The following is an 18549-nucleotide window of genomic DNA, read 5'->3' as shown; positions in this document are numbered from 1 at the left end:
CCCCGCAAATGGCCTACTTTCCAGCAAGCACAGGAGAAGCAACACTGGGTGAAGGAGTTAGGGACAGAGGCAGCAAGATATCGAGAGTGAAGGTGCAGAAAAGACAGACAGAGAAACGAGGAGGAAGGCAAAGGGCTAAGGAGCTGAGCAGACCGCTCCCTGTGCCGAGGACCTCGGCAGTCCTGGGGCAGCAGCAGGCATCACGTCAGCCAAAGAGGGAGCGAGGCAGAGTTGTCCCAGGTAGAAAGAGGTAAATACTGGGAATCATCAATGCAACGGTGCAGTTTCCATCTCCTCCCTCCATGTCCAAACTACTTCCCCATCATGCCCCTTTCTTCTGTACACTCTTGGGCATGTACTATAACCAAGGCAATCCCTGTGCTCTGTAAGAAAACGGGGGCTGGAAAAGGTACTGACTAGCATGTGCTGTGAGTAAAGGGAGCAGTGTGCGGCTAAGGTTAAAAGCGTCCTCTGACTAGCACCAGGGAAAAGAGAATTTGCTGTTAATCTCCAGGTCAGAGAGGGCTAACACTCAATTCTGTTATTTGTTCAAGCAGGGACTTGGTGATAAAGGTGGCCATAGTGCAGGAGGGGGACTGCAAGAACAGACGGACTCAAAAGATGACATATCTGTGGAAATCTGAGCTACAAATCAATTGCACGGAGAGGAGGAAAGGTATAGCATGGACCTGCTTGGCCCCAGATGGGAAAGGCAGGACATGTACTTCGGCCTCCCATTCGGGAGCTGTCTGAGTGGGCTGCCCTGTAGCCAGTGGTCAGCAATCAGCAATAACGACCTCTTTGGGGCAAAGCTACCTGTGAAACGGCAGCAGGAAGCATGTCTTAAGGCCAGCAACAAGAGAAAGGGAAAGAGGCAGAGCAGTAAGTAAGGGAAAAAAAGAACATTGACAGAGGAAAACGCAACAATTTTAAAACGAATGCGTATAGCTTCTCCCTGCAGGTGGGGAGGATGCTCGTTCTGGTGAGGTGCAGACACCTCACATTGCTGGGATTAACCTTCTTATCCTTCCCTTACTGCAAGAGGACATCTCTGTGCAAACAGTTCTCTGACTGCAGACATCCATAGACCCTTGCCCCAGGACAGCCCGTGGCCTGCTGCTGAGCTGATCCTGCTGATGCATGGAACAAGCTAGAAATTGCTGGCATTAGCAGAGACTCAGTGAGGTTCCCTTGTGGCATAACAGGCATCCAGCCTGACACAAGCCTGTCTCCCATCATGCCACGTGTAAGGAGAGAGGAAATGACCTCCGAAGCAAATACTATACTATGAGCAGGAAAAAATAAAGTTGTGGGTTTCGGAACCTCCTTTGCAAGGCAGAAAAGTCACAGGAGATTGCAGTCAGTTGGCTGCACCCAAAACCAGTTTTGCAAAGGGCTACACTGTTGAAGCTCAAGTAGGAGCACCATGAGGAATAATTTCTTACCTTTGACAGTGATCTGGGCTGTGGCTTCGATCATGCCAAGGGAGGAGATGGCCACGCAGGTGTAGTTGGCAGACTGCACGATGTTATTCAGCTCCAGGACGTTCCTACCGACGGGCATCTCATCCTCTTTGGTCAGTTCCTCCACACCAGCCATCCACTTCACATAGGGCATCGGAGCACCTACTGCCACGCACGTGAGGTTCACACTCCCCCCAGGCATCACCTCGTGGTTGCTTGGAGGGATAGAGAATCGAGGAGCAACACGCCGCACTGAAACAAGGAGGAGACAGCTAGTAGGGTCACTGAACCAGCAGAGAGCATTCAGCTGCATTGCGAGGGTATGTTAGTGGGGGTTCAACATCTTTGCCTGTCTACCCCTTGGGACAGATAAAATGAAGTGCAAAAACTGTCCACTGGTTTGCCAAATTGCACACACTTTGCTCTCCTTCCTTAGCCACTGGCATCTTATTAGAAGAACTCATTAAGGGATGGCTCAATCCCTTCCCTCCAAACATAGCCTTTTGAAATCATATTACTAACATGAAACATTCCTCCATTTAAATTACACCCCTTTAATTAGAGAGCATGCACAAACGCCAGTCACACACTCTTTCTGCACAGGGCCCTCTGAAGCTCTGCAAAACAGAATTACCTGCTCAATTTATTAGCTCTAGAGGAAAGCAACTCATCCCCTAAACCTCGCGGGGTTTGGGCAGGAGCAGCAGAAGGGTTTCTTTCTGAATTAGCACACGTGTGCTGCTAAATAAAATATAATTCCTTTAAAAATGTAACTCAGGTTCTACCTTGGCTCAGAAAAAATAGTCACCAGAGCGGCATGACATTGTCAGGGCCTGAACAGATCACCTTGCTTGGGCAGGAGAGAACTAATCCTGACAGATGTGAGATCATATCCATTTTGACAGAAGAGAGCTAGGCTGGCAGAACCCTCCCCACCTTTGTGGCAGCACTTCGGGAGATGTATTCCTCCTTATTTCATTGCACAGCTTCTCTTCATATCAATCCCTTGCTGGGTATTTCATTCAAGACTTATTTGTAAGCAACTCTCAGCTACAATAAAGCTCTAAAGCTGCCTGCCATATGCATTCCCGTCAGGAAAATGACACTGAGAAATGAGACCCCTTCTTCAGGGTTAGTGTTATGGGCCTATTTAAGCAAGGGTGGAGAAACAACTGTGCTCGGTAAATCTTTGTCTCCTCTGGGCAAGCTCATATTAGTCTGTAGTTAAAAAAGGAAACTGCTCGGATGTGTCTGGCCCAGCAGCCTTGCTCTGCTCTAGCCTCCTCCACCAGAAAGGCAGCCGCAGAGCATCAGCCAGCTTCATGACTGACCAGCTCCTGAGCCTCTCCCTGCCATTTATGCTTCTCCATCAGAGCACCGGGCTGGCGGAGCAGCGGGCAGCTGCACTGCTGGGGGCAGGTGGACATCGGGCAGGAGCCTGAGTGGTGCCCAGCTCACAACACATCGTGGGTGCTACCAGCCCCCCGGCGCTGGGGATCCGGGGGCACACGGCTCCGCAGGCCTGCTCCTGCCATCATGGTGTCTCCGCAGACGGTAAATCTCTGCGAGCTGCAGAGAGTGTCAGCTCCGCCTGCCAAACTGACTCTCCCCAAATCAACTTTCACTAGTGCTCTCTTTGATGATTCATCCCCAAACCAACAGGCTTGCAGAAATAGACTGAACACGGAAGCCCCCACACTAACATGTATCTTAGCTCGGTTGAGCTAAGATTCCGTGATAAATTAGACAACACTGTCAACATCGTGTGTGTACTACACATCGTCTCGGTGACAAAACAGGGCTCATTAGCTCCTTACCAGCCAGGGGAAGGATAACTTGCTTTGCTTTTTTTTTTTGTAATGTCTAAATCCAAAGTCTTGCTGGTTGTTTCTTTTAATCAATTATTAAATCTCAAATCAATAGCTACATGAGCGCTCGCCAGTGAGGTGTTACCTGACTGACGGGGCAGCACTCCCCAAACGAGACAGAACTGAAAGTGTACTCAAGTGCTACGCAGTCATGAGAATACAGAGTTAACCTGATGGACATGGCAATGGTTTAACATGATGGCATCTATTTCCAACCAAAGCATCCCAGCACCATTCACTAAGAGTCAGGTTTCATTTTCCAATGAACATGGCGTCGAATTATTTCAGGAAGAAGCTGTTCAAATTCCATCCCCATCCAAGGACCAAAACCACCCACCCACGCTGTGTTAAAATAAAAAAGAGCACACTTCAAGGATAAAGCCGTAGGTGTGCACAGAGCACTCACACACATGCACCAGGCAAACAGGCTGGCAGGCACCAGAGGCCACTGCAGAGCCAGAGAAAGCGGTGTGAGGGCAGGATGGGGAGAGGGCAGGTGCACAGTAACTCACGTACAGGCACACAGGAAGACAAGAGGCCATGCAGGACATCAGAGCCCAGCATGCACAAACAGATTTTGACTCCCAGCCCTGTGAGACCGGAGGCAGCACAGCCCGCTGCAGACCCCCCTGCACCCCGCTCCCGTGTCAAGCACTGATTTCAGGGTGCTCCCAGGGCAATACTGAGCCCCAGAAGTGCCATGTCCCCCTTGATTCATCCTGCAGAGGCAGTGCCTGTGGGTGCTGCAGCCATCTCTCCCCGGGGAGGAGCAGCCAGCTGCCCCCTGCTCCCCTGTGGACAATAAAGGGGAGATGCACTTTGAAGGGGCTGGGGGCTCTCTCAGCAGCGCTTTGCAGGGTGAAGGGAAGGGCTGAGCCCCTTTGGAAGCGGCTCTCTCCTCTCCTACCCACAGAGGAGCAGCAGAGGTGGCTGGTGTGTTCGTGTGCCTAGAGAAGGGATGAAGGGCAAGGAAAACTCTCCTGCAGGTCAAACCGTGCAAGAGAGTGGGCAGGCTGCAGCGTTGCCCACCTCGACACGGGCCGTGCCCCCCGCACACCGCGGCCTGTGGCACGGCGGGAAGCTGTGCGGGGCCTCAGCTCCCAAGCTTGGCAACAGATGAGCGGTTAAAAGGGCTTCTGCGGTGTATTTTTGTGACCCAGAACGGCTGAGCCGGCCTCCCCTCGTTAGCACACCGGCTCCGCACTGGAGGCTAGCGGTGCCCAAGGCACTGCAGCTGCTAAAAATGAATGCCACGTGTAGGGGTCAGCTCTCAACACGGGAGGCGGGAGGGTGGTCAGGGCAATGCCTCTGGTGAGAGATCTGGCCCGGACCATACTCTGGCAGGAGCGTGTGCAAAGGAAGGGACGGGCTCCATCAGCCTCCCGTCCTCTTGGGGGATAATTGGTAGCTTCTCGTCCCAGTCAGTACGAAGGGAGAAGGGGAGATGCTGTCAGTTAGCATTAGCAAGAGCTGGCAGAGCTCTCACTGCAGCTTGCAGAGCACCATCAACACATTCCTCAGGCTCAAGCCAGCGATTTAAGTCGCTTGCTTTTCTAGCATAAGAGTCTGGTAATAATTTAAATCAGTATAATTCCTCAAAAAGCAGCATTCTTAGAATTTCTGTCCAATTTACAAGTCAAATCACATGGGCTAGCACAATCCATGATGCTACCTTAAGTGCTCCAGAATATTTCATTGTTCTTCATTTATTGCAGCAATGAAATTTCCCTTCTTATTACAATTTTCTTGACAAGAATTTACAATTACTATTTTTTAGTCTTTTTTTTTTTGATAAACATCAGAGAAGGTAGTTTGGAGGTTTAGCAAGAACAGCACAGGGAAAACTGCTGTGAATATTAAAATGATTTCAATGGACAATAGTATAACTCAGAGGTTTAGTTAAACCAGCAAACTGTCAAAAATGAGATTCATTGTCATTCATCCCAAGAATAGGCATCATAAGAGCTCTGTGCTGCTTCACTATTCGGCACGCCTGCCCGTAGAGAGTGTTCCCTGGGAAGAGAAGTGAAACCTGGGAGCAGTGAGTGGTGCAGCGCAACCTGAGCTCGTGCCCGGGATCCCACAGGACAGGAGAAAGGACAGTGTGGAGACTGGTTCCCCACTCACTGCGGGGACCATGGGGAGGAAGGAGGGGAGCAGGCAACACAACAGCCGCAAAGGTTGAGATTGAGAAACGTTAATAATTCAGCATGCATTAACGTGCACGTTCCTTGCCTTCAGAGCAAAGAGCACAAATCGATTGCCCAGCTCCTTTCACCACGGAGTGGCTGTTTTCTAACGTCTCAAGTTCCCTCTGAGGGTGACGTTACGCCCTTGGAGAAGCAGGGACTCCCCCTCCCTGCTGCTGTCTGGAAGAGTTGTAGGCTCTGGGCATGATTGCTCCGAGCTCACAGGCCAGTGCTGTTAGCCCCTCTCTCGCATGCTGAGACACCACTGGCATACAGCAAGGCTCTGCTGGAAACACAACAGTGCCAGGAGGACTGCCCATGCTTCCAAAACCATGCAATGCTGCTAGGGAAGGGGAAACCAAATTGCTTTTTCCCGCTGGCTGTCTTGGCCACAGTACAGCTGAGCCAATGACAATGCTAACACCCCTCCCTCCAGGCTGCAGAGATGCAGGGACCTCTACTTGCCTGCTTTTGCTTCTGGGTTTCCTTCTCACCATGCCTACCTGGCGTTTGTCTAACTCTGGGATCCATCCTCCCTCTCCTGACACCCCCATCACAGGCGCACTGGGTGCTGCCCCACAGCGATGGAGAGTTGTGCCTGTGCTCTGCATGCTTCTCTGCTTCTCTCTGGCGCAATCCCAGCTGCTCTGGTCTTGCACCACTGTCCTGACATCCTCTCCCCTTTGCTCTTCCTCTGCACGAAGGAGCAGCAGTCTGAAGTCTCATTTGCTCGGAAGGATGGGAAACTCCTCCCTGGCTCCCAGCACAGCAAAGGCAAGTTCGGAAGGCTCTGCTCTAACCTCCCAACTGGGATGATCAGTAGAGAGTGATGCGAGGGTACGTCTTTGAGAAGGTGATACTGTCCAATTTCTTTACTCCAGCCAGGCAAGCTGGACGATCCTTGGTGCACGGGGTATGCTCTCGTCCTCACCACGCTGCTATGCTGCCCAAAACTCCCACCCTCCTCAGGAGCCACCTCCTCAGAGTCAGGAAGGAGTGAATTTAGGAGATATCCTCAAACATGATCATCGGTCTGCATGGTTTACTCATCTGTAGATACCTTTCATCTCTCCCTAGCGTTATCATTTTAAGGAAGGACTTCAAATGGAAAGGCGGTTGCTGGAGTTTCACAATCTATTGACAGAATCAACAGCAGGAGAGGAAAAATTGGAACCAGAAAAAATGCATTTACAGTCTAATCTTGTGCTCAAACAATGCTGTACTATTTATGCTCCCAATGCATCCTTGAGTGCTGACATTTTATAGACAATTTCCAAAACAGGGCCTTGCCATTTTTGGATTATATTTCAGCTATAACTTTTAGGTCTAATTATTTGCGCTGACAACCACATATAAAAGAGGATATATCATTACAGTGGTGCAGCACTGGAGACACATCAGCATTCAGCATACTGACATACTAATAGCAAAGTAAGGGAGAGCAAGATTGTGGAGCTATGCAATTTGCATTCACTCTCTGAAATTTCTCTGATGAAAATAACACAACATTAAGGAGGGGAAGAAGAGAAAAGATCCACGGTATCAAGATAAAATAACTCGTTAATAAATAACCTTGTAGCAGTCACAGAGCAATAATTAAATGCATGGGTGAGCAGTACACAGTTTTAAGTAAAGCTGGAAAAACGTAAGATGTAATTATCAGTGCCAAACAAATTATAAGCATGGCAAATCCCAATGGAATATTTAGAAACTAATTTCTGGCTTCACATTAAATATTTGTGTATGTGGGTATTTTTGGTGGGGTAAGAAGGAGGGGTCGACACAAAGAATGAGAAATTATCTGCTCCTGCTGGCTTATATCCATTCTCAGCTGCTTCCCCTCAGCTAAACCATGCGGCTAAAACGTTTAAGTGCCCTGTCAAAGGTTTATTCTCCAGAGGTGCCTGAGCCATCACAGCGGTGCTCCAAATTCACTGAAATCTGGGAGGCTTTGGGCCTTGGCTTTAATAATTTCTTCTCTTTTCTTCCTTGTTCTCATTTTTCATCATCGTCTCGGGCTCAGGTAATTTTATCCTCTACAAAATCTATTCTTAGAGGGTAAACAACCAGGGCCCCGTGCCTCAGTACAATCTAAATGAGAGCACGTTCCAGGGAGAGAAACAGGAGCAAAGTCAGTGTACTGGAACAACTGCTATGACAACTTGTTAAAACTTGTTCCAGTGATGATTATAAGATCAACTCATGCAGCTGCCTGATGGCATGTGTGAGAGGAGCCAGGGTCTCTTCCCTGTGCCACCCAGTGAGCATCCCTCTCCTCCAGTGCGCATGGAGGGACGGACCCACGCGGTACCTGTTCGCTGAAGGAGTCATCTCTGGAAACTGCTCAGAACTTCTGCCAAAAACACCAGCTTTCCTCAGCATGAAATCATGAGTGCCTCAAGCTAAGTCTGGAGCTAAATTTAATTTAAAAGCTGGAATCGCCTTTCACCATTGTCCTTCATTCACCTCCGGCTCTCTGAGGGCAGCGGGACAGAGCAGGGCAAACCACAAATTGGGTTTTGCCGAGTGGCTACGAGCTCCTGCGCACGTCGCCATGGGCCTCCCTGAGCCATCCTGGGTAAGGCTGGGGCCACTGCCAGAGCTCCCTGCTCTCCTGCCAGCAAGCGAAAGACCCAGCCCCAGGGAAGAAAGGAGAGGCAGACCTGCTCATGCAAAAGACCTTTGCCCGAGCATGGAGAACTGGCCACCCCCAAGGCAGGGACTGCTGAGGAGCAGGGAAGCTGCTTCAGCATGAGGGCCTTGCATCTCTCAGCCAGCTGCCCCTGCTGCCCTGTGGCAAGGGAGCGCAGCGTGCTGGGTTCTTCTCCAGCTGAGATCAAAAGTAAGCTTTTCGCCTCTAGAGAAAGTTAAAACTTTTAAAGCTACAGGAGAAATTGAGGAACCCGCTCTCCCTAGCAGCTCACGAGGGGACTGGAGATCACTCTGATCTCTGCTTCCAAAGACTGCTCTTTATCCTCTGGCCAGAAAGCAGCAGCAGTTTAGAGGTATTAGACTGGCACCTAGCACAGGTAACAGATTAGAGAAAGAGCCCGCATACAGTAGCATGCACTTCTTCCCACTCTACCTTTGACCAAAACCACTTTGGCTGGTATTTGCATGCAAAACATATTCTGTGCATTTTAAATATCAAGCAACAAAGGCATGCAAGCAAAGTATCAATGCCATCACCAGAGTCACAGCAAACAGTAAGCAGATTTCATCAGGCACACTGTGGCCGTGCCTGGAAGGGAGACAGTCTGTAGGGCCCCCCCCTTTTGGGGATGGCTCTCCTCTCCCTACTGGAAAAGTCCCATCTGACGTGGCGTACTGTAGATGGATAAGAAGTGAAAAGGACCAACCTTCTCGCTGATCTGAGAGATGAAAGTTTGTTTTGTTTGATGGCAGAGTGCGATGAGGATGAGGAGGGAATAAAAAAAGACAAGGAAAAACACAGAGAGTAAAAACAGGCCAAGCTTCATCTGTCCGCACACCACTGAAACGACAAGACAAGACTACAGAGGTCAGCTGTGACTTCCCACCGTGCACACACATCACTCCATGTCGTGGACAAGAGCGTGCTGCACTCACACCGCTCTGGCCTGGAGCAGGGCTGGCCCCTCCGCCTTCCTGACCTGCTCATCGCTCGTCGGGGCAGGGCGGAGGGGACCGCACGTCCCATACATACTCACATGGAGGGTGCTTCGGAGGCGGCCCCGCGCTGGGCCAGATGCTGGAACCACAGACACGTTTACATGTGCAAAACACTCACACACACACAGGGGACTCCAGCCATCACACAGACCGACATGCTCCCACACATCCACTCCAGCTATAAAGACGATGGCAAAGGCACTTTAAATCCATTGAGCACACACTGGGAAGAGCATCTACGTAGATCCGAATTTTATCAAGTATGAAAGAAATGTTCCAAGTGGTGAATAGAAAATCTTCTATCATGAAGAGCTGCTCCCCCTCTCCAAACAAAGAGCTAAATGCAGCAGACAGGTATTAGGCAAGTGACAGACATGTGCAGTCTCAGCTGGGCTCAGTTTCGGGAGAGCCTTATTGGTACACTGTGCTGCGAGTGAGAGATGGACAAGAAATCAGAAGGACAGAAACACCGAGAGAGAATTGAGCAGGTCCCAGTTTTTGTTCCTGCAGGAGAGACAGCAGAAGGTTAGTTGCATTTTCCTTATAGACAAAGGAGATCTTATTTCTCTAGCAGGAGTGACCTCACTCCAGCTACAGATCTGTGGCGTATCAGCTGTAATCGAACCCTCGCTGGGAGAATACAGAAGTGGATTTGATAGTTAAAGACTGCTTATGAGTCACATTTTTGATGGAGGAAGGAGAAGGTGGGGGGAGGAATTTGCTTTCCAGCAGAAACACTGCAAATTAGAGAACAGCATGTGGCATTATACAGTGCAACAGTACAGTCAGCCATTTCCAGCAATTAGAGCACAGGATTTTAACCAACACTGACATGGTACAGACCCAGCAACGAACTGCCACTAACAGCTTACAACAGTGGCCTATGAATGTAACGGAGCTTGCAGGAGAACAGCAAAACAGTTGTTTACATTTCTTCAATTGAACTGATACTAGGGGACCAGAACCAGCCAACTGGGAGCTTAACTGGCCCGTAAGAGAGGGCCACATCCAGCGAGGACCCTCACTTGGACTTCCTCAAAACAAACAGTCCTAGCTTAAGGCCCAGGTTTCCTCTGGCCTGCTTCAGACAGAGGATTTACCTCTTGGTCCACGAAACGTTAACATAAGGCTCATTTAATCCTGTGAGATCCTGCAATGGGAGAGAACCTCTTTATTGCTGCTCCCAAGCCACCACTTTATTTCCTAATCTAATGGAGCGTATCACATCTGCATGGCCTCAGCAGACAGTGAGGGGCTTCAGCCTTCTGCTCAGGTCTTCCCAGCAGGCAGGATTTTTTTCCTGCCCTTGCCTGGGAAGGACAGTGCTTCTGGCAAACCAGGCGTACCTGTGAATGCTTGCATTTCTGGGAAGCAGCACAAACATCTCAATAGGGCAACTCCAGCTGCTGCAAATGTGGACCAACCTGCTGCACTCATTGGGACTGTGAGACTGAACAGCAAGAGGCTGGAGAAGGCTGTAAGACTGGGGGATGATGCTGAAACAGCTACGGGAACATCCATCCCCGCTGCAGAAGTGCAGCAGCTGCAGAGCCTCCCCCTGCCCTTGGGAAGGGCTGACAGCCACCAGCACACCCAGAGAACTTGCTGCAGTGCCACTTGGCCTGTCCATGGGCAGGGAGAGGGGTGCTGCTGCAGCCAGGGAAGAGCCAGGAGCTTTGTTTTGGGGAGCCTGGCAGGGATTGCACCACATCAGTGTGCATGGACAGGAGCAGGCTCCGGCAGTGGCTTTCCCCACGTGTTGACACTTCAGATTAGAGCTGGAAAGGTGAGGAGACACATGTGAAACAGGCTAATTCAAACAGATTACTTTCTGGTCTGTCAAATAGAAACAAGTTTGGGGGCTGCTATTTATCACTAATTGCTGGATTATCTCTTAATCTTTTATTATATTAGTGGCTTATGGGGAATAAAAACCAGTAGCAGGCTATTTTGGAACAGCTGGAAGGCAAGAGGGAACACCTGGGCAGAAAGTTCTCTCTCCTTTCCCTTTACTTAATGCTTAAAACAGCTGCTGCTTTATCTGAGATAAACCTGATAAATGGTAAACTGAAAGTTCCATCTCCTTACAGATTCCATTCATATTCTCCCTTATCTCCTGTTCTCTATCCATATCACTCCTAAGCTAAGAAGCACGTTTTACCAACAGGTTTTCTGCTTTTTTACAAAACAAATGACTCTGAGCAATGACAGCAAATAATATCTGCCCCCCATGTAGGGACAGAGAATTTAAGGCTGGGTTACCCAGAGTATCCCCTGTGCAGAATACCACGGCTCACTAGGCATGATACCGTGTTCCCACAAACCTGAGCTGCCTGGCAGCTAACTTAAACATGCCAGTCTATGTGCAAGACAAAGCAAGCCAGGTCACAGCAGAAATGCCACCAGAGGATAGCAAACTCCAGAAGGTAAAAAAGGGGCCTCCTTTTGAGATTCAAGTTGAAACAGCAAAGAAGCAAAGAGCGAGGCTGTATCAGAGACGTGTCTGCCAGTTCTGACTGTCAGATGGCTGCAGCGCTCTGTAGGCAGAAATTCCCATGCTGATTGAATTTGGCTTTTAACCTGCCACAGACATGCTTGTCTTATGCAGCAGCAGCAGCAGCAGTGTTCTATAACCACAACAGCTTGTTGCAGAAAGAATGAGTTTGGGCTTATGGGAGGCTCCGCTTTTGTGTGTTCTTGGGCATTAGCTTCCTGAAACAAGGCAGGGGGGGCTGTGGCCAGGACACGAACGCACAGGTCTGAGAGTTTAGATCACTAGCTCAAACAAAGGAACACATTTCTAAAGCTTTTTAGAGTGGGAAGCTAATACTTTCCTGAAAGCAACAAGAAAGTTCATTATCCCAATTGGCTCTGCAATTCTGCTGGGAACTGCCAGTATCTGTTCTGTGCTGAAAACCCTCTGGTGCTATGCAAGGCATTAATATAATGGCAAACCCAGACACTTTGGAATCCAAAAGACACAGAGGTTAACAAAAACCCAGAGGGGAATGAACCTGTTTCTGCTTATCTCCAAAAGCACATCTTGTGTCTCAAGGACTCCACATAAACCAAATTTCATCCTTTACAGCTTTTAGAGGTATAGAGGAACAAAAGGACAGATTGTCTTTTTTACGCCAGATTACATGAGAATAAGACAACCTCCCATTATATGAAATGAACAATGTTCTCATGCCACAGTGATGAGTATATTCCATCCTAGAGAGACAGACAGGACGCTCAGGGCACCCAACCATCCTTTCCCATTCCTAGTGCACACACATGCATGCATGAATTCAATTAAGAGCAGAAAATCTCAGATCACCAGAGATGAATTTCCTAACCCTTTGTGCAAGTGGATATTGAAGGGGAGGGAACAGACCTTTAGTTGGCACAGACACGCAGGCCTAATTGTTCCACAAGATGTCTATGCAGGTCATGTGGGGAGGAGAGGAAAATAGGTTTCCAAGTCCACTTCTGTGTTGCATTATCATGCAGTGAGCTACCAGCCACTCTCCTTCTATTTTCCATAAAGGTCATTTTACAAATAGTCAGACTTGAGCCTCATGCTGCACTTTTAACCGTCAAAGGACTTTACAAGGAGTAAAACTGTAATGCTTATTTAGTTGAGTTCTATAAAGGCACGTTGAAATCTTCAGATGAAATGTGCTAGCAGAAGGACAAAGAACAATTATTTATTAAACTGTGATCATTATAATCATTACAGCATAGCAAAATGCTCATGGAAACATGACAAAAATATTCATAGTAATATATAGGGAAGAAAAAATTTGGCAGAAGTCTCTATGTGTTTCTGTGGCTCTGAAGCTGGCCAGCTCCAGCACGAGGATACGCACAGTCGCAGCGGCACAAGCCACAGCACTGACTGAGCAGCAATCGTCTGCTGGTCCTGAGTCCTGCTCAGCTCTGGCCACACTGCCGGCTGTGCCCACCCTGAGCCTGCCTACAACTAGCCAAGGTGCATCTCCCAAACTGCAGCTGCTCTGACTTTGGCTACAGCAGTAGCTTCAGCATGGAGCAGCACCTGGGGGCAGAAGAAATGAAGTTAAAAATACTGAAATCCTATAAAAAGCAGTGCACTTTCATCATCAAAGGGTCATTGCTCTCTTGCATTGCTGTACTGCAGCATTATCTTAAGGTCAGGACTCCACAGAGTGTACACAGGGAGATCATGGCCCTTCAGATCTGTAGCCCTCCTCAGCCACGTACCAACTGCTGAGGAGTAGTTACTCTACGGCCTCTATCGCAGCCTGGTTTTGCTTCTTCTGATGGTCCAGGGCAGACATCTGTTCGAAGCAGCAGTCTGGGTCAGCCGGTCTGAATCAACTGCCTGTTCGTGTTCCCTGTCATCCAGGCATCTCCTTCGCAAGTCTCTCCAGTTTCTACTTGCCTGTGATCACTGCCAGGCCCTCAAGCACCGGCAGTGCTCCTCTCTGGTCAAGTAACGTCACCTCCATCAGCCCTGATGAGAGGCAGGTTTAATGGAGCACATTGCCAGAAGTGTGCATATAGTTGGGTTGTAAACAAACGTATTCCCCGATATTTAGCCATTTTTCAGACATTCCCAGTTCTGGTCACTGACTGTTTGACCACTGTCCTCAGCTTTAACTCTTCTCCTGGCAATACCCTCGAGCTTTGACTGCTGTTGCTGTTTTAGCTGTTTTAATATTACATAAGCAGAAAACGTCCTTTTTAAAGCCTTCAAGTCTTATTGCTCCAGGCTCATGTCAGTCATTCAGAATTATTATTATTTACACAAGGTCCCCACTGCAGTAAGCACCACATAGCCGCAAGTAGCCATTTCGGTGAGCTCCCTCCCTGTCTGAGTCTAAGCTACCGCCAAGTCCTGCAGCGTAAAACCCTGCAGAGGCCTGAGCCACAATCCTAATTTAATTTTGGGTGATGGCTCCTTAGTGAAACTTGACAAATAAAAGTTCAAGCTCCAAGTAAGTTTCCCCACTGCCAAATGAAATACTAGCCTGGCCTTTCAAAAAGCAGATCAAGAAAGCACAGATTTTTGCAGTAATACCATTTCTGTTTACTGCAGTCTGATATACTAGTTTGTGATTCGGGGACAGAGGAGACAATTCAGTTTTAAGTGGTCTTTTTAAAAAGCAGCTGTACACTTGCATCTCTACAGTACGTGTAGCATTTTGAGCCAGGGAACGCGCTGCACTTGCCCCACTGCACTGTGCCCTGAAGGCCTGAAAAGCAGCACTTAAGAAGTGAAAACCAGGCCGCAGATTTCTGATTTGATGGGAAATATGCAGCCAAGGCTCCAATAAGTACTATTCTAACAGCATCTGCATTGCTTACTGCTGTAAGCAGCACTGGGGAACACACCTAGTGAACTCCACGGTGTATTAATAAGGATATTCTTATACACAGTCTTCCTGTTCATCTGCTTCATTGAAGTAGGAAAAAAATAATGCCACATGATGAGAAAGAAAAGAGCAGAAAAAAATCTTTCATATAGGGAAGGAGTCAAATAACAGTGCCCCTCTATTGAGGGGAGCACCACACAGGCCACCACCTTCACAGGCATTTTATAGGACAAGACTTTTGGCTGAAAACGCTCCTCTTTGTGCAGATGTCCCTGAAGCTGCAGGCAAATGAAGAGTGAAATGTGTTCATAAAAAACCAATAGCGTAGGTGAATCAGTGCAATTACACTATACTCCCAGTGAGCATGACGAAATGACACCACCTTTTCTTTTTCCACACTAGGCCCAATCTGCCTTCTACTCTTAAATCAATTTCTGGTATGTCTTGAATCAGCTTCTTGGATTTTTGCTGCTAAATTAGACAGTAAGCTCTCTGGATTAGAGGAATCACATCTTCCACACGCTCCTATTCTTTTCTCTTCTCCCTGCAGCACCATCGAGTCCCAAATCTAATCACTGTTACAATGCACTGTGGTACATGTAATCATGGACCGCAAATGGATGAGTGTTCCTTCATGGTGGTAATGACAACATCCAGACCGGCACTGGCAAGCATGCTTGTGCTGAGAGGGCAGGACAGGAATATGTCACTGTGCCCCTAAGTCCCTGCTATGGCCCAGATAGCCACCTTGCCCTGGCATGCTCACTGCCTCTTGCTTTCACTCTGTTCTCACTCCTCTGATGGTCTGGATGTTTTCCACAACCTTCCAAGCATGGAGGGCTGAGAAGCAGCAGCGGGAGGCAGGCAGCTCCCAGTGCTGGTCCCCAGCCCCATCCCAGCTCTGCAGCAGCAGACAGATAGACCTGTCAGTCCAGAAGCAGAAGGCTTATGAGGGTTGCTTTCCAGCACACTTACTAAGATGAAAACAATAGCTTCAAGGAAAATGCATCTATTTTCCTTTACAAATCCCTGGTGTGGAAATGTTTTAACTTTTAATGAAGTCCATCTGTGCAGAAGTGCTGGCTCTGAAGGATTCACAGAGACAAGACACTGGTGTAGCCTGCTCCTTCCTCCTGTTCTTTCATTGATATAGGAAGCCCTGAGCAGCGCCTGGATACTCCTTCTAAGCACCCAGTATCTTCCTTTGTTAGCATGAAAAGTATGATAAAGATGCTAATGAGCCTGTGCTTTCGAACACAGCACACATAAAGGATTACCTTGGAGGCTAGAAAAGGGGAGGACATGATCAAAAACAAACCCCAAGAGTCAAGAGACAAACAAACATTTGAACTATTAAAAAAACAATAGGCTGTAAACCAGAGCAGGCACAAGCAGTCCTGAGAACTACACCGGGTGGAAATCAGTACTGCTGCTCATGTCACTACAGGAGCAGCAGCACTCAGCCACGCTTTCTGAGAAAGTGACCAACTTCTTGGGTATTGACCACAATGAGGTCAATCATTATGAAACCACCATGCAATGGCGGTACAGGCGACACACTTAATTTCAACTAATGTAGCATTAATTAATATCTTCTCTAGTAAAGATGCAGGCACTTTCTGAAGACCCTACTGGAAGTCACTGATCTGTCTAATGACAACACTGTAGGACTGTCACAAGAAGAAAAAACAAGGATTCTTTTATTCTGCATCCCAGACCTGAGAAAGTAAGATATTTTCATTTTTTTCCCTTGCTTGTTAAAGACATAAAATACTGTTCTTGGTTTGATCAATTTTTTGAAGTCATTAACTAATATAGTAAAAATATGATTTTTTTTTTTTTGGGTAGAACATTTGCTATCAGAAACTGTAAGCACAAATACCATCTAGGGCCTAGTACGTGCAGTGAATTCCATTTGATAATAATTTATGGGGTATCCTGTCTTAAATATACAGCAGGGCTTTATCAGGATTACATAGGTCGGAGACCGACAGTGTAAAGATTATGTGCAATAAAAGAGCTTGTTCCAAAAATTTATGTGTAAGAAAATGACCGCTAACAGAAAGCATACATCTGAGAACATGCTTTCTTCGTTGAACGCCAGGATCCTCTCACATGTGCAGACCATCCAAGGCCCATGCCTCGCCCAAACAGGACAGACGAACCTTGCTGAGCAGCAAGCCACGTGTAAAATTCAGTACCCTCCTCACTCTTACAGGATTCACTTGCTAAATAAAGAGCATTTGTTAGTATGAAATCAGAAAGTTCTAAGAGGAGCTTTTTGTATCACTTGAAGCTATTGTGCCTTTTTTCAGCCACACCTCTATAGAAAACAGAACATTGAGAGTCTGAGCATGTCACAGGAAGCAGAAGCATCCCAAATACTGCAGAGAAACGGCTGGGTATCCACACAAACCTATGCAACAACAGCCAACCTGGTAACTAGGATCCTTTCCCTCAGAGTGCGAAGTGACAATCTGGGATGAGTTTTAGTACAGCTTGCCTGAAAAATGAACTTGCAACAATATAGGGGAATTTAAAATCATCCATAATTACATTGTGAGAGTGAAATGAGTGATTGCACTGCATAGATACAGCTTCATCTTCTGAATATGCTTAATTGGATACTTCAGTCTTCCAAAGACTCTTATAATCCATATTATTCTGCAAAATAAAAAAGCAGTCTCCCAGAATAAGCAAAGAAGACAATGCCAGAAGCCACCCCTAGAAACAAACACACAGCATGTGAAGACTTAATCATTCTCATGTTCTCTTTCCATACTAACCAATGCATATACAGCTTTAAGATTGCATTTTCTTTCTTCAAAACAGAGGAAGGAAGAAATGAATATGAGATTTTATTATCAGACAGCTGATTTACTATATAGAAATAAAATCTGATTCTATCTTCCTAACAAACAATGGGTTGCCCAGCACAAGAATCCTCTTTCTCATCTTGGGAAAATCCAAAACTACACTTCCCAGGGGTTCCTGATCAGTGGCTCTGGCTATACAGAGTTGCACATGAAGCAGTGTGTTTTTTTCTTGCTGAAATTAACAGAAAGTGTACAGGGAATTTAGCCCTTGCTTCTCTCCAAGCTAACTCAAACATCTTCAATGTAGAGAAAGAAAACTGGCAGGAGACTGTCCTCATGTAAAACCTAGCTATTCTGGTATGTTGAAAACAGTTTTAAATGGGCAACATAGCATAACCATTAGAAAAATCACTTTACATGAATTGCGGCTAATTTCCAGCAGGTTCCCAGTGTGAGCCATTAATACCCAGAGGCTCAATCATTGATGCATGTAAGATGGATTACGACAACTCCAAAAAGCTGTTCAGTTTTTAAAGATACACATTCCAAAGCAGATGCCTAAATATCAGCTCACCTATAGCTGAGCACCTCTTACTCTCCACAGTATGACCAGTTTTAAACTATTCCACCAAAGGTTAGTTTATACTAAGAGGATTAAGCACTCAATTAAAATAACTATGACACAAAGTCAAGGAGCTCAAGGGAGAAAGGAATTCGAATTCCAATTCCACTCACATTTCAGCATTTTACATAACATCACGTAAAGAGCAAAACCAGATTTTCAGAAATGTGAGTCAAACCCAATGTGGATCAAAGATCTTGCTGTTTTTTGAGCAAAACTACAAAGTGTGATCAGGGCACTATGACAGGGAGCACACTCCTTCACTGAAAGCCATGGAGCCTTTTGGGCAGGAGGAGAGTGACCTCCTTGAGTGGAAGCTGCTCTTACCTCGAACGTAAAGGTTAGCTGGGGCAGAGTAGCGGGTTCCAGCGCTGTTGGTTGCAACACATTCATATTTGCCTTGGTCTGACTCCTCGCTGTTCTCTATTTGCAGAGCTCCTGTATACAAACAAGATGACACAGACAATTCAGGTTATGTCAAATCTGGTAATTGAACAGCCAGCCTCAGAAAAGGAAGGCCATGCCCCACGCTTTTAAAGTATCCTCCTGGATAAATATATTGTGATGGTGTTCCCTGGACCCACAGGGTACCAGCATG

The 18549-nt window shown here is 47.3% G+C and overlaps 1 protein-coding gene across 1 annotated transcript in view; it reads right to left on the bottom strand.

The window, feature by feature from the left end:
* The window catches only part of PTPRF (protein tyrosine phosphatase receptor type F), a 254792-nt gene that overhangs the window by 77019 nt on the left and 159224 nt on the right, over positions 1-18549 (bottom strand). The window contains 2 exon segments of the mRNA XM_086617772.1: positions 1446-1715; positions 18279-18389. Coding sequence (XP_086473898.1) covers positions 1446-1715; positions 18279-18389 — 381 coding nt within the window.

This window comes from Tauraco erythrolophus, chromosome 10, assembly GCF_009769465.1.
Source record: "Tauraco erythrolophus isolate bTauEry1 chromosome 10, bTauEry1.pri, whole genome shotgun sequence".
Classification (NCBI taxonomy): domain Eukaryota; kingdom Metazoa; phylum Chordata; class Aves; order Musophagiformes; family Musophagidae; genus Tauraco; species Tauraco erythrolophus.
This window is presented reverse-complemented; position numbering and strand designations above follow the sequence as displayed.